Consider the following 12,967-nt stretch of genomic DNA (forward strand, 5'->3'; position numbering starts at 1 on the left):
TTTTCGAGTTTATAATTTATTTGTTGTTACAGGAGTTTCTAAACTTGAGATGGCGGCTGTGGCTTGGAAAATGTTTTCGTGAAAAACAAGCTGGCATAAGATTTGCCTAAGTAATGTAATAAACTGGGATGTTTTTAAGGAATTCGAAGATGTTTGAATGCTTAAGCCGGTCAATCGGCAAGCAATGGCACAAATCTGCATCTGCAATTTGCATCTGCAATCTGCAATCTGCATCTGCATAAAATTCAAGGGGCTGACAGAAATAAAAATATTTAAATTGACCTTTAATAAGTGGATGGGTGGAGGGGGCTGCTCAAGAAAACACTAGCTCGAAATATTTTGCCCCCACTTTTTGGGGCTAAGAGAAATTTTGTATACTACATTGGTAGTGCCACATATTTTATCTAGTTATGTGCTCCGTCTCTGTCACACTGTTGGGAACTTTCTACCACTCCTTCAGCTCTGTTTTTGCCACTGCTTGCAAAGGGGGTAAGAGAAGCCTGCTTTTTGAAGGCTCTCGACATGTATGTAACTCGGCTCTGTCTGAAGTTGTTAAGTGCTGACGACCGCAGAATTATAGGAGCAAGATTGTTTACCCCGTGCAACAGGTTAAGACTGCGGAAAATAAATATGCACAACTTATGTCGCTATTCTACTCATATCACTGTAACACGTCGCACTCAAGTGACTAGCTTGAATCTAAACACTTGAGATACTCGTCTTGTAGAATTTCCAAAGTGGTGCGTAGTGAATTTTAAAAAATGGCGAGATTTCAAAGTCTGCGGTTGCGCAAGATTGAGGTTTTTATTTTTGGTCTAGTGTAATAACTTTCGTGATATTTTTCTATAGTTGGGTACAAATCAAAATCAATGTGGCAAATGCCCCTCAAATGATGCCCCCAGAAAATGGCGAGGACTTATACTCAAGATGTGGTTAATCTCCTTCGTCCTGCTAGGGCGGCGTCGTAGAGGGAGGCAGACGAAAGCAAATTCATCACGGCGTAAAAAGATCTTTCGACGTCATTGGCTGGAGGGCTTCCTTTGAACGGCATCTGCTGCTTCTCTCTTGATGTGTATCCGAATATAGCAACGCTCACAAAAGATCTAGCAATTGCCTTATGTGATGTACAGATTTTAACAATGGTGAGATATGTAGATGATGTTTTACTGGTTTTATGATTTGTTAAAGTAAATGATGTCAACTTCACTTGATTCTTCCTCAGTCTAAGTATTTATTCGCGTTAACTGTACTTTGGAAGCGCCGCAAGGAAAGTGTCTGAAATGTTTAGATGCAACGCAGTTTTTTAAACGTGCAGCAAAGAGGATCCTGAGCTCGCCTTTGTACTGTGAAAACTCTGTCTACATGCTCCGAGCATTCTTGAAAACTTCGAATTATTGTCCTGTGCAGTCGATTTCTCTGTTAAATTGGATTAGATGTCCCAGTTCCCACCATTTTTTTAACTGACCTCTGAGAGTAGGAGGAGTCAATTAGAGTGGGGAGTGTCTTCAGCGAGTCATGTTGCGGCACTTCGTTTTGCTTTGCTTTTAGGTTTCTACGAATAGTTTTAGTTGCAGACTGCATAGCTTCCGATTAGGCCCACAGAAATAAAAATCAGCGTGGACTGTTTGTTTTCACAAATCAATCCACGTATTACTACATATCACACCGCCAATGGCAAGTGGCAAGCCACCATGTGACTGACTGTAAGGCACTCCTCACGTCGGTTGACTTCTACTATCGGTCAATTAAAGAAAAAAGTAAGAAACGGGACGTTTCTGCTGCTGTAATAGGGAAATCGGCTCTACAGGACAATTGAAAGTTTCTAAGAAAGCTTGCAGCGTGAGATCGAGTTTCCATCATAAAAAAATGAGCTCAGAATCCTCTTTAGAGCTCCTTTAATCGGGACCATATGTTGAGCTCATATTTCTAGAATAATGAAAGAAGTCGTGGTGATTTATTTTTCGCAATCTTATCGGGTTAAACGACCGTGTCGTAAGCTCGTACCCTCTTTTGGCAGAGCTGAGTAAAATACAAGTCCAGACAGAAAACAGGATTCTCCCCTTTGCCCCTTTTCCGAGCAGTGGTAAAAACAGTCTAAAAGCAGTCTTGGAAGCAAACTGCTTAGGCCCTAACTTTTCAAAAAAGCCATACATAAAGGAACTACAGAATTTCTTCATGTGGTGCTTCAGCACTGAAATTGAATCCCTAGCCTTGCTCACTGATCACCTGCTGCATTTCAACCATGGCTCTAGGCTGGCTGGCAGACCTTCCAAACACGAAGTGTCTGTACCTAAACACCTGCAAGGCAAAGCCTTTAAAACTGCACTCAATGTTTTGGTCTACGCATGCAAGGGAAATATCGCTCACGATAGGAGCCACTCTTGAACACATGCAAGCTCCTTTTTTTCTTTTTCTTCGTGCTAAAGCTCTTCTGTCCACAACTGTGGTATTTTTGTTGATGCATTCTTCAAAGTTTTGCAACTTCACCTTAATTCATTGTGAGGGAACAGAAGGGCCTTTACGTGCGGAAGGAAGGAGTTTGGGTAGGTTCAGGTGTGGCTCCTATTCTGAGTAATATTTTGTTTGTGTGTGGACCAAAACATTTAACGCAGTTTGCAAGGCCTTGCCTTACAATTGTTTAGTTACAACTACTTCTTGTTTGTAAGGTCTTCAAAGAGGAAGGCATGGGATTGGAGTTCAGTGTTAACGTGCCTGATGAAGAGACCGCAGTTACTTGATTCTCTTATGGAGGAGAAAGCATGGCATGTTGGCCAGGCTTCCTACACAAGGACAAAAGCGCCTATCCTGAGTTTCTTGTCGACATATTCGAAGTTGCTGAATAGTGATTTCTCGTACTTCAAGTCAGTGCTCATGAGGTCTTGCCACCATCAGATGATCTCTAGTTTTGCCCTTCAGTCTGAAAAAGTAGCAATAGCCGGCTATTCGCAAGAGCTGGTTACATCTGTGTGTGCAGGTTTGATACAAGGCCAAGTGAAGACACCAGCTCAGGATAGGCCGGTAGGGCACAAGGTTGCAGGTTTCAGGCGGGCCAAAAAATAATAACTTTCTTTTCAAAAAGCGAGCATGGAGGCCATTCAAGACGCCACGACAAATGAGCTGACAACCCTGCCAAAAGAAGCGTTTTCTAACTGTTTTCAACACCTCAAGGAGCGTTGAAAGCTGTGTATAGACTGCAAGAGAGACAATTTCGAAGGGATGCTGCGCAAATGAGTTCAATGTTAAACACATATTTTTAATGGACACAGTCTCGGAACTTTACGGACAAAAGTTGTATGACGAGATCAATCAACAAAAGAAAACATAACAACAATAATCAGAGGCAATTCATAACACAGCTGTTGATGGCGTATGTATTTTGCCACTGATCCAAAGCAATCTTGAAAATTGCCTTCGTCCGCTCAAATTAACCAGTCAAGGCCCTAGGTATAATGCTGCCAGGTTCTTGGAACTCGAACTCCGATTTATGGCTAAGCCTACATGTTGGGCTTCCGAACAACGTAACAGTAAATCATTCCTTTCGTTCGCGTCAACACATTGTAAACTAGTTAAACTTGCCGTGGTCAAATCTTGCTATACTAACCCACTTAAAAAATCATGCATCCATTCTATGAATGACAGCTTCAGTTATCAAACTCAACGCGTTATGAACGCTAGTTACCTCAGGCAGCTGTTTCTCTATATAGCCGCATCGACTGTTTTAAGTTTGAAGTCATCCAGAACAAACATTAATGATGAATCGTCTGCAACCGCTTTGAAAAAAGCTAACAGTCGTTTGGCATGTGTACCGCCTCTCACATATTCTCAATAAGATAAGTAATCGAGTAGATGTTGAAGTAATCTTCTCGGCGTCTATTAAGCTGGAGAATATTTGCAGAAAAGTTAGCTGATCGGAAATTGTTGCACAGAATGTTCTGTGAAAAAGAAAAATCATTTTGTGTCATATCTGGAAGGTGTGTACTCGATCCCACTATCGTGCGATAAGCAATATGTAGGGCAAATTGGACGATGCCTAAATGAGCACCTTAAGGAGCATCAGAATAATGTACATGAAACGATAAAAAGAGACCAAGGAATACACAGCAGGGATTGCGACAGAAACAGGTCCAGGCCATACTTCGAAGAAACGAAAGTTGTAAGCAGTCACAACAATCAGCTATCTCGCGAAATTCCTGAAGCTGCAGAAATCTCAATGGTATGGGAAACATGTGTCAGGAGCCCATCTGTGGCAATCAAAGAAAATGAACTCCAGATTTTAGCAACAACGAAATGACGGCGCTGTTGTCGCTTTCAACAGCTGTAGGATAAATCGTCACTGGTGATTGTTGAGATGTTTTCTTTTGTTCATGAAGCTCGTCATATATTTCCGCGAGCCAAGCAATACACTTCAGTTATACGTCAGCGCCCGTCCTCATCTGTCCCTGTTTGAGACCGCACTCTATTGCTCAAACCATTACAACCACCCTGACCTTAGAGCCTTCTTTCTAGTTTCACCATTGGGAACATCGCGTTGGCTTTTCAATTCTCCGAGTTTGCAGCGTATATCTAGCTCTACAAATGCATTAAAAGTTGGAGGACGCTTAAGCTTCGCTTTCAAGAGTGGAACACGACAGCGTGTTGCAGCACTGCCAGGGAGTCCACGGAACACCATCGCCGGTTCGGCGAGACGCCTTGCTTCTTAGACAAATCGCTCTGCTACGTACGGTGAAACGAACGCGCGGAGCGGCAAACCGCGAAGAAGCGCTGCCAGGCGCCTTGCCGAAACGCTCGGGACTCAAGTTGCAGTCGCAGTTTGTTGGCACGTCGTTCTCAATAAACCCGTTGCCACGAACGCCAGCATAGCTTCCGGGAAGCAAGCCGCAAACTTCATGGTGAAGGCACTTTGGATGTGCGCTGCGTTGTTCGCCGCTCACTGCGTGATTCCTCCATGCCGCACGGCCCCACTGCGCCCGAACGAGACGAGCGGGAAGCGCTGCAGTCGCACGCTATCTTTTGGGGCAGTGGCGTACATTGCGAGGAGAGGAGGAGTACGGATTTTGAAGCGAAAGCTTTCTACTCCAACCAGTGAGCCATTTCGGCTCGTCGCGCACTACAGCCTTATGCTTGTGGCCTGACCTTGAGCCGCCGTTGGCTAGCAGCGCCGCACCCGCGCTCCAACCGATGGCGTCGCCGTCGACGCCGCTCGCTTCACCAGATGTGCTCCGCTGGGATAGAGGGGGAGGTGGTGTCGCCTCGCGGGATATTTATATTGTAAAGACGAAGATGTGACAACGAGGTAGCGGCAGTGCTATCGCTGAGCGCGTGCTGCTGCCGGGCTCTAGAATAACCGCGGACGCCTAGAAGGCCTCGTTCTGCGTTTGGTTCTGCCTTCCTGGTTCTGGTGGTGCCTGAGCTATTAAACCCCCTTTCAAGTGGTGGAGGTTGCTTCTGATCCCGTCCTGGAGCTCCGCAGCGGCACTGTAACGTCAGCAATGCCGAATAACGCCCCTCTGGCTCCCCAGCCACCAGCTGCTCCGCTTGTCTGCTCCGGCACACCTCGACAACGGGACCCGGCTGTCTTCAGTGGGCTCGGCGACTCTGACGTCGAGGACTGGCTGGCTTCCTACGAGCGGGTCAGCACGCACAACCGCTGGGACGACGCCATGAAACTAAACAACGTCATCTTTTACCTGGCTGATGTCGCCAACCTCTGGTTCCGTAACCACGAAGCCGATATCGCCACATGGTTCACGTTCAAGACGAGCTTCATTGAGGTATTTGGCCGTCCTGGCGTGCGCAAACTTCGCGCCGAACAGCGCTTACGCGAACGGGCTCAGCAGCCTGGCGAGACATTTACTAGTTATATTGAGGACGTGGTGGATCTTTGCAAGCGCGTGAACAGCGATATGACCGAGGCTGATAAGATACAAAATATCATGAAGGGTATCGATGAAGATGCGTTCCAAATGCTTCTAGCCAAGCAGCCGGCCACCGTGGCCTCCGTCATCAGCTTGTGCCAGAGCTACGAGGAGCTCCGCAAGCAACGCGTCCTCACTCGTCGCGCCGTACAGCCTGCCGACGTCCTGTCCGCTGATGTCGAGACCGCAGGAGGGCAGCAGCTCAGGCATGACATTCATAAGTTCATTCGAGAGGAGCTCGCACGCCAACTAGCGCTCATCTCTGGAGTTCGGAACCCCCCGCCAGCGCTGTCTCCCACCCTTCAGCAGACGATCCGAGCCCAAGTCACGGAGGCCCTGCCACCCCTGCCCCAGCAACCTGTGGCTGCCCCTCTTACGTACGCCGCCGTTCTTGCCAGACCACCATCCCATCCCTTGAGCCCTTTTCAAGACGCCACTCAAGCGCCGCCACCTTCGACGCCCCCGCCTGATTTCTCGTATCGGGCTCAGATGGCACAACCGTCACCTCGCTTCACGCCGGCAGTCTCGCACTACGGTCGTTTGTGGCGTACTCGCGACAACAGGCCTATTTGCTTTGCCTGCGGCTTCGCCGGCCATGTAGCCCGCTACTGCCGCAGACGTCCTTCTTCGCCTTCTGACGTCCTGCCACCATCTGCGTATGGGTCTTACATACAGCCGCCCCGCGTGCAAGCGGACCCATTGCCTCCTGCCTTCTCCACCAACCGCCAGGCTGCCACCTCTCATCGTTCCTCTTCTCCGCGGCGCCGTTCCCTATCTCCTATGCGCCGTCGGGCCAGCCCTTCCGCTGCAGAAATCTAATGAGCGCAGTTCCCGAGGCAAGAGCTGCGTCCCCTGGGAACTCTACAAGGCCTCTGCTCTCACCAACAAACGTTATTGATGTTTTTGTAGAAGGTGTTGCAACCTGTGCTCTCGTGGACACCGTAGCTGCTGTCTCAATTATGGACGCGAAATTTTGTCGAGAACTGAAGAAAGTCATGACGCCATATTCGGGAGTTTCTCTTCGCACTGCTACCGCCGAACAGGTCGAGCCGCTCGCAACCTGCACCGCGCGAGTCGTTATTCAGGACGTCTTGTACATCATTCAATTCCTGATCCTCTCCTCTTGCTCCCATGACGTAATTCTAGGATGGGACTTTCTTTCTGAGCACTCCGCCGTCGTCGATTGTGCCCGCGCCGAAGTTACTTTTCCTGCCCTGCCCAACGCCTACCCGGCCGCACCGTCTCCTGAATATCCGGCCAAAGTACACCTGTCTCACGATGTCGAGCTCCCGGCAAATTCCTCTGTCCTTGTATCCCTCTCGTGCGCCTCACCACGCAACCAACCTGCTGTAACAGTACTCTTTACCCCCTCGGAGTTATTTCTTTGCCGCAAGAACATGCCGCTACCCTTCGCTCTCGTCACGGTGACCTCCGGAACGACAGCCATGCTCGTCAGCAACCCTCTCTCATCTCCAGTGACCCTGATTCATGGTGAATGCCTTGGGTGCGTCGAACCGGCTGAACTTCTGCAACTCGACGACCACCGAGAAACTGCTCTCCCGCCATCGCTGGACTCTCTTACTCCTGTTCCCCTGTCACCCCCACCGCCCTCTGACATTCTGTATAGCGCCATCGATCAAGATCTCACTTCTCCCTACCGTGACCAGCTGTTCCACCTGTTACACCAATTTCGTTCATCGTTTGACGCGTGCCAGTCTCCCCTCGGGCGTTCTTCACATGTCCACCATACCATCGATACCGGCTCCCATCCACCTCTGAGACAGCGCCCATATCGCGTGTCAGCGACAGAGCGACGAGTCCTCAACGAGCAAGTGGACGACATGCTCGAGCGTTGGATTATACAGCCGTCGCACAGCCCTTGGTCATCCCCGGTCGTGCTGGTTCGAAAGAAAGATGGCTCCATAAGATTCTGTGTGGATTATCGCCGCCTAAACACAATAATTAGGAAAGACGTTTATCCTCTACCACGCATCGATGACGCCCTCGATTGTCTGCAAGGTGCGGAATTCTTTTCGTCCCTGGATCTGCGTTCTGGATACTGGCAAATCCCCATGTCCAAATGCGATCGTGAAAAAACTCCTTTCGTCACGCCCGACGGACTATACGAATTTAGCGTCATGCCATTTGGTCTTTGCAATGCCCCCGCAACATTCGAACGCATGATGGATAACGTCTTGCGCGGCTTGCGCTGGAAGACGTGTCTTCGCTACCTCGACGACATCGTTGTTTTCTCGGCCGACTTCTCCACACATCTGACTCGTCTGCGCCAAGTATTGACCTGCCTCACCGCCGCCGGCCTGCAACTAAATTTGAAGAAATGCCACTTCGGCGCTCGCCAACTGACCCTACTCGGCCATGTCGTATCCAAAGCGGGCATCCTTCCGGATCCGGCAAAGCTTCGCGCTGTTGCCGACTTTCCAAAGCCCTCTACTCTCAAAGAACTGCGGAGTTTCATTGGCCCCTGTTCCTACTTTCGGCGCTTCATCCGAAATTTCGCTACAATCATTTCGCCTTTGACGCGGCTTCAAGCCCAGAACTCCTTGTCGTCATGGTCCTCTGAGTGCGATGAAGCTTTTGTTACCCTACGTCGACTCCTTACTTCACCTCCCATCCTTCGCCTTTACGACCCTAACGTCCCGACAGAAGTACACACGGATGCTAGCGGCGTGGGCATTGGTGCTGTGCTCGCCCAGCGAATACCTGAATTTCCAGAATACCTTGTCGCCTATGCGAGCCGCACGCTGTCCAATGCCGAGATCAATTACCCCGTCACAGAAAAAGAATGCTTGGCCATTTTGTGGGCGATAACCAAATTCCGACCATACCTCTACGGCCACCCCTTCGACGTAGTCACCGATCATCACGCTTTGTGCTGGCTGTCATCGTTGAAGGATCCATCGGGTCGCCTTGGCCGCTGGGCTCTGCGCCTCCAGGAGTACGACATTCGAGTCGTCTATCGCTCTGGCCGTAAGCACTCTGACGCTGACGCCCTCTCCCGGTCTCCGCTGCCTTCCGACACTGCGACCATCTCGAGCATTGACTCCGAGCTGTCCTCGTTGCGCCCGGTAAACATGCTTGTGGAACAGCGTAAGGACCCCTGGATTACATCTCTCGTGCACCATCTGTCTGGGCCCCCTACGGCAGTTGCCTCTCGCCCACTTCGGCGACAAGCCCACCACTTCACTCTGCATGACGGTCTCCTCTATCGTCGCAATTACATGCCCGACGGTCGAAAATGGCTCTTCGTCATCCCTCGCCAACTACGAGCTGAAGTCTGCGCCTCTGTCCATGCCGACCCCCAGACTGCTCATGCTGGTGTTTTGAAAACCTACACTCGACTTCGGCACCGGTACTACTGGCGTGGAATGTACAGCTTTTTACGCAAGTACATTCACTCATGCATTGCGTGCCAACGCCGCAAGTCTCCGTCACAGCGCCTTTCTGGCCCATCGCAGCCATTACCTTGCCCTGCCCGTCCCTTTGATCGCGTCGGCATCGACCTTTACGGGCCCCTGCCCTCTACCCCTTCAGGTCACCGTTGGGTTATAGTCGCCATAGACCATCTCACGCGCTATGCTGAAACGGCGGCTCTTCCGGCGGCTACAGCGCGAGACGTGGCCTTCTTCATTATCCGCCAGCTCATTCTCCGCCAAGGCGCCCCTCGTGAGCTTCTGAGCGACCGCGGCCGTGTGTTTTTATCCGAGGTTGTCCAGGCGCTTCTGCAAGAGTGCCGCATCGTTCACAGAACCTGCACAGCGTACCATCCTCAGACCAACGGCCTCACCGAACGGTTTAACCGGACACTCAGTGCTCATCTGTCATCATTTTGTATGCAGTGCAAAGGAATGGAACGCCTTGTTCCACGCCGTCGTACTTCATTCAGACCAATCATCACCCAGGTCATCCATCGAATCAACCATGTGCCCTGAACTCCACATCCTCATGTAATAACCCTTTCATGGGGTCTTTGAGGTTTAAATATATATATATATATATATATATATATATATATATATATATATATATATATATATATATATATATATATATATATATATGTATATATATATATATATGTATATATATATATATATATATATATATATATATATATATATATATATATATATATATATATATTGATAAATAGACCGCAAAGAATTGCCTCTGCAGCGACCGAAAAAGCACAAGGCCAGAGCTCATACTTTCAGCAGCTACAAGGCACCAAATACAACCGTTTCTTTTAGACATTGCTCTCAGTGGGTGCACTGTGTTCATCTCTAAAGCCTATGGAGGGCATGCATCAGATAATTTTATCACACGATACAGCTCTGTTGGAGATTATCTTTTTGCCCGGATATGAGATCATGGCAGACGGAGCTTATCCTTGATGAAGAAATTGTTCTAAGAATACGCCTCAACGCACCAGTCCACGAAATATATCTATTCACCAGTCGTTTTATATTGCTGAAATACAGTGTTTTAATTTACTGTACAGAACGAAAACAGCTCAAAGAGAAGGAGGTGACCAAGTCACGGCGCATGGCCACTGTGAGCATCCATGTGGAGCACGCAGTCAACCGAACGAAGACATGTAGCATAAGCAAGCAAGGTTTACTACGCGCTCCACATGGATAGGCGCAGAGGCATTGCATTGTGAATCGGTCATCTCGTTCTCTGTGAGCTGTATTCACTTCTATTTTCTACTTCTGTTTTCGCGTGTTTTGAACCTATCACCTTTAATAAGTGAATCAGCAAGGTTATTTTTGTATGTTCGGGACTCGGCAATATGAAGGAGCATCTGATAACACCCCAAAATGAAGTCTATTTAACACCACTCCATTTCTATTGAAATAGCAAATTAAAACTTGTTAAGAGAACTTTTATTCACTTTAAATGTCGTCGGATTCAATAAGACGACAATATGACAGCGAAGAGTGACAAGTTTCTTTAAAGACAATGCCAGCTAGTATTTAAGAACACTTTTGTACGTTCCTTTTAAAACCTTAAGCTAGATAAAGATACACGCAAATGTCACATAGAAAACAATATTTATACTCATACAACTATGCATTATTCAGCACATTGGTTTTCATCAGAAATAAAACGTATTCCTGTTGCACTGCATCTGCCGCAATGTAAAGAGGGTTCTGCTGTTGGCTATCAATGCAATACCGCATACTGGAGCGCTATGTAAAGCTCCAATTATTAGAAATTAGTGGAAGAGAGCATAAATGGTTCATGAAACATCTCAACAGCTGCACCTCTATAAACATCTAAGGCCGGCAAATACGGCATGTAGATCAATGTATCTGCACAGCGATTAAAGTTGACGGCATAAATAGTTTCATTGTTGAGCATAGGCGCAAGTAAAAATACATGACCTGCAACTCCCAAATATGACCTGCATTGCTACTTGGAGAGCTGCCAATTACCAGGACGTAAATGTGGATCAAATGTAGGCATGCCTTGCATCAAACTTCCTGCCCATGTCGCTTCTTCAATGAGAACCCACTGCAGAAGTCGGACATAATGAGCCACTTAGCATCCACAGTGTGGACATTTACCAGCCAATACTAAGGAGGAAGGCCACTTTCTGCATGGCACATTGTCGCAAGACTGGTGCTGCGTCTGAAATAAGCCGCCATTCTAGAAATGTACTTGTAAGCATACAGTTGAATGACTGAATTATTTGGTTTTAATACTGGTAACGACATGTTTTAGGAAGATAACCAACAGATGCTCCAATAATAAGAGCAACAGATGAAAGACATGCTTGACGCTATATGAAACCTAATTGGCCAGCCAGTGACCATTAGGTGATCATGGCATTCCTAACTACACAGGAAAGGCCCAATTGCTATTATGAGTAGGAAACTGACGGTTATGTTCATGAGTATATACATCGCTTCAAGATGCAGCTACAAGGCATTGCAGTTCACAAACCCTTGTAATGAGCTATGTGAAGGTCTCAATGGTATGAAAATTATAATATCAGTAATGGGTGGCTTGTTCGTATTCGTGAGGTAAGGCTCACAAATCAACTCGGGCTATGAGAGACACCGTAGTGGACGACTCTGGTAATTTCGACCACCTGGGGTTCTTTAACCTGCACTCTGATCTACACTGCAAACCAGCAACGAACATCTGATACCTAGGCTTTGTATTGTATCAGACGCGCATGCGCGCTATGTATGGGCCCTGGCCAGCGTGCTATCTGTAACACGTGGCTGATATCATGCAGCCGCTGGTCGACTATATTGTCACGTAGTGGTGACGGCAGTCGAAGCAGCGATGAAGACGGACGAAAGGGTCTTCTAAAAGAACTGTTTATTGGGCTGACTTGCACCCAAAGTGGACTGAATCACTCGGCGGCGGCGAAGCGACAAGCGTGCTCGGCGGTCGTCGAACAGAATGCCGGCCGCTGTCGGCCGTGCTCAATTTAAAGCTGATAGCGAGCTTTCGAGATAAAGAGCGCAAAGTTACTAGAACATTCCGGAACAACGTAGAATCAGCTCTGCCTGGCTGCGATCAATCGAGATAAATCTAGTCGCGTATTGCGTAGCAAACAAAGCGATAAAGTGATGTGGCGGCAGATTTGAAAAACGAACACACTGCAAATATTCGCAGCATTACTCCCCTCTCGAAGAAGCATCGACCCGATGCATTAAAACAAATAATGCGACTAGTAAGAGATAAAACAGATCTTGCGAAAATAGAGTATGGAAATGCAGCGTCCTTTAGCGCGCATATTACGGCTTCAGACAGACTGCATGGACAACTTCTGGTCGTACGCGGCGTCGCTGGGATGCAGTCATTGCGTCAGGGATGACTTCATAATCCAGTGCACCCAGCCGACGAAGGACCTTGTACGGGCCGAAATAGCGGCGCAAAAGCCTTTCACTCAATACACGGCGGCGAATAGGCGTCCGCACCCAGACTTGGTCTCCTGGCTTATATTCCCCATTTTGTCTTCGTAGGTTGTAGCGTCTGGCGTCGGACCGCTGCTGATCTTTGATCCGTAATCGGGC

The 12,967-nt window shown here is 48.1% G+C and overlaps 1 protein-coding gene across 1 annotated transcript in view; it reads left to right on the forward strand.

The window, feature by feature from the left end:
- The first annotated feature begins 5,489 nt into the window (after positions 1–5,489).
- LOC144129011 (uncharacterized) overlaps positions 5,490–12,967 on the forward strand; it is a 35,220-nt gene continuing 27,742 nt past the window's right edge. Inside the window, exons 1-2 of the mRNA XM_077662878.1 lie at positions 5,490–6,453; positions 10,435–10,487. Of these exons, the coding sequence (XP_077519004.1) occupies positions 5,490–6,453; positions 10,435–10,487 (1,017 nt within the window). The remainder of the gene's footprint in view (positions 6,454–10,434; positions 10,488–12,967) is intronic.

The sequence above is a fragment of the Amblyomma americanum genome, chromosome 1 (genome assembly GCF_052857255.1).
Source record: "Amblyomma americanum isolate KBUSLIRL-KWMA chromosome 1, ASM5285725v1, whole genome shotgun sequence".
In the NCBI taxonomy this organism is placed as follows: Eukaryota; Metazoa; Arthropoda; class Arachnida; order Ixodida; family Ixodidae; genus Amblyomma; species Amblyomma americanum.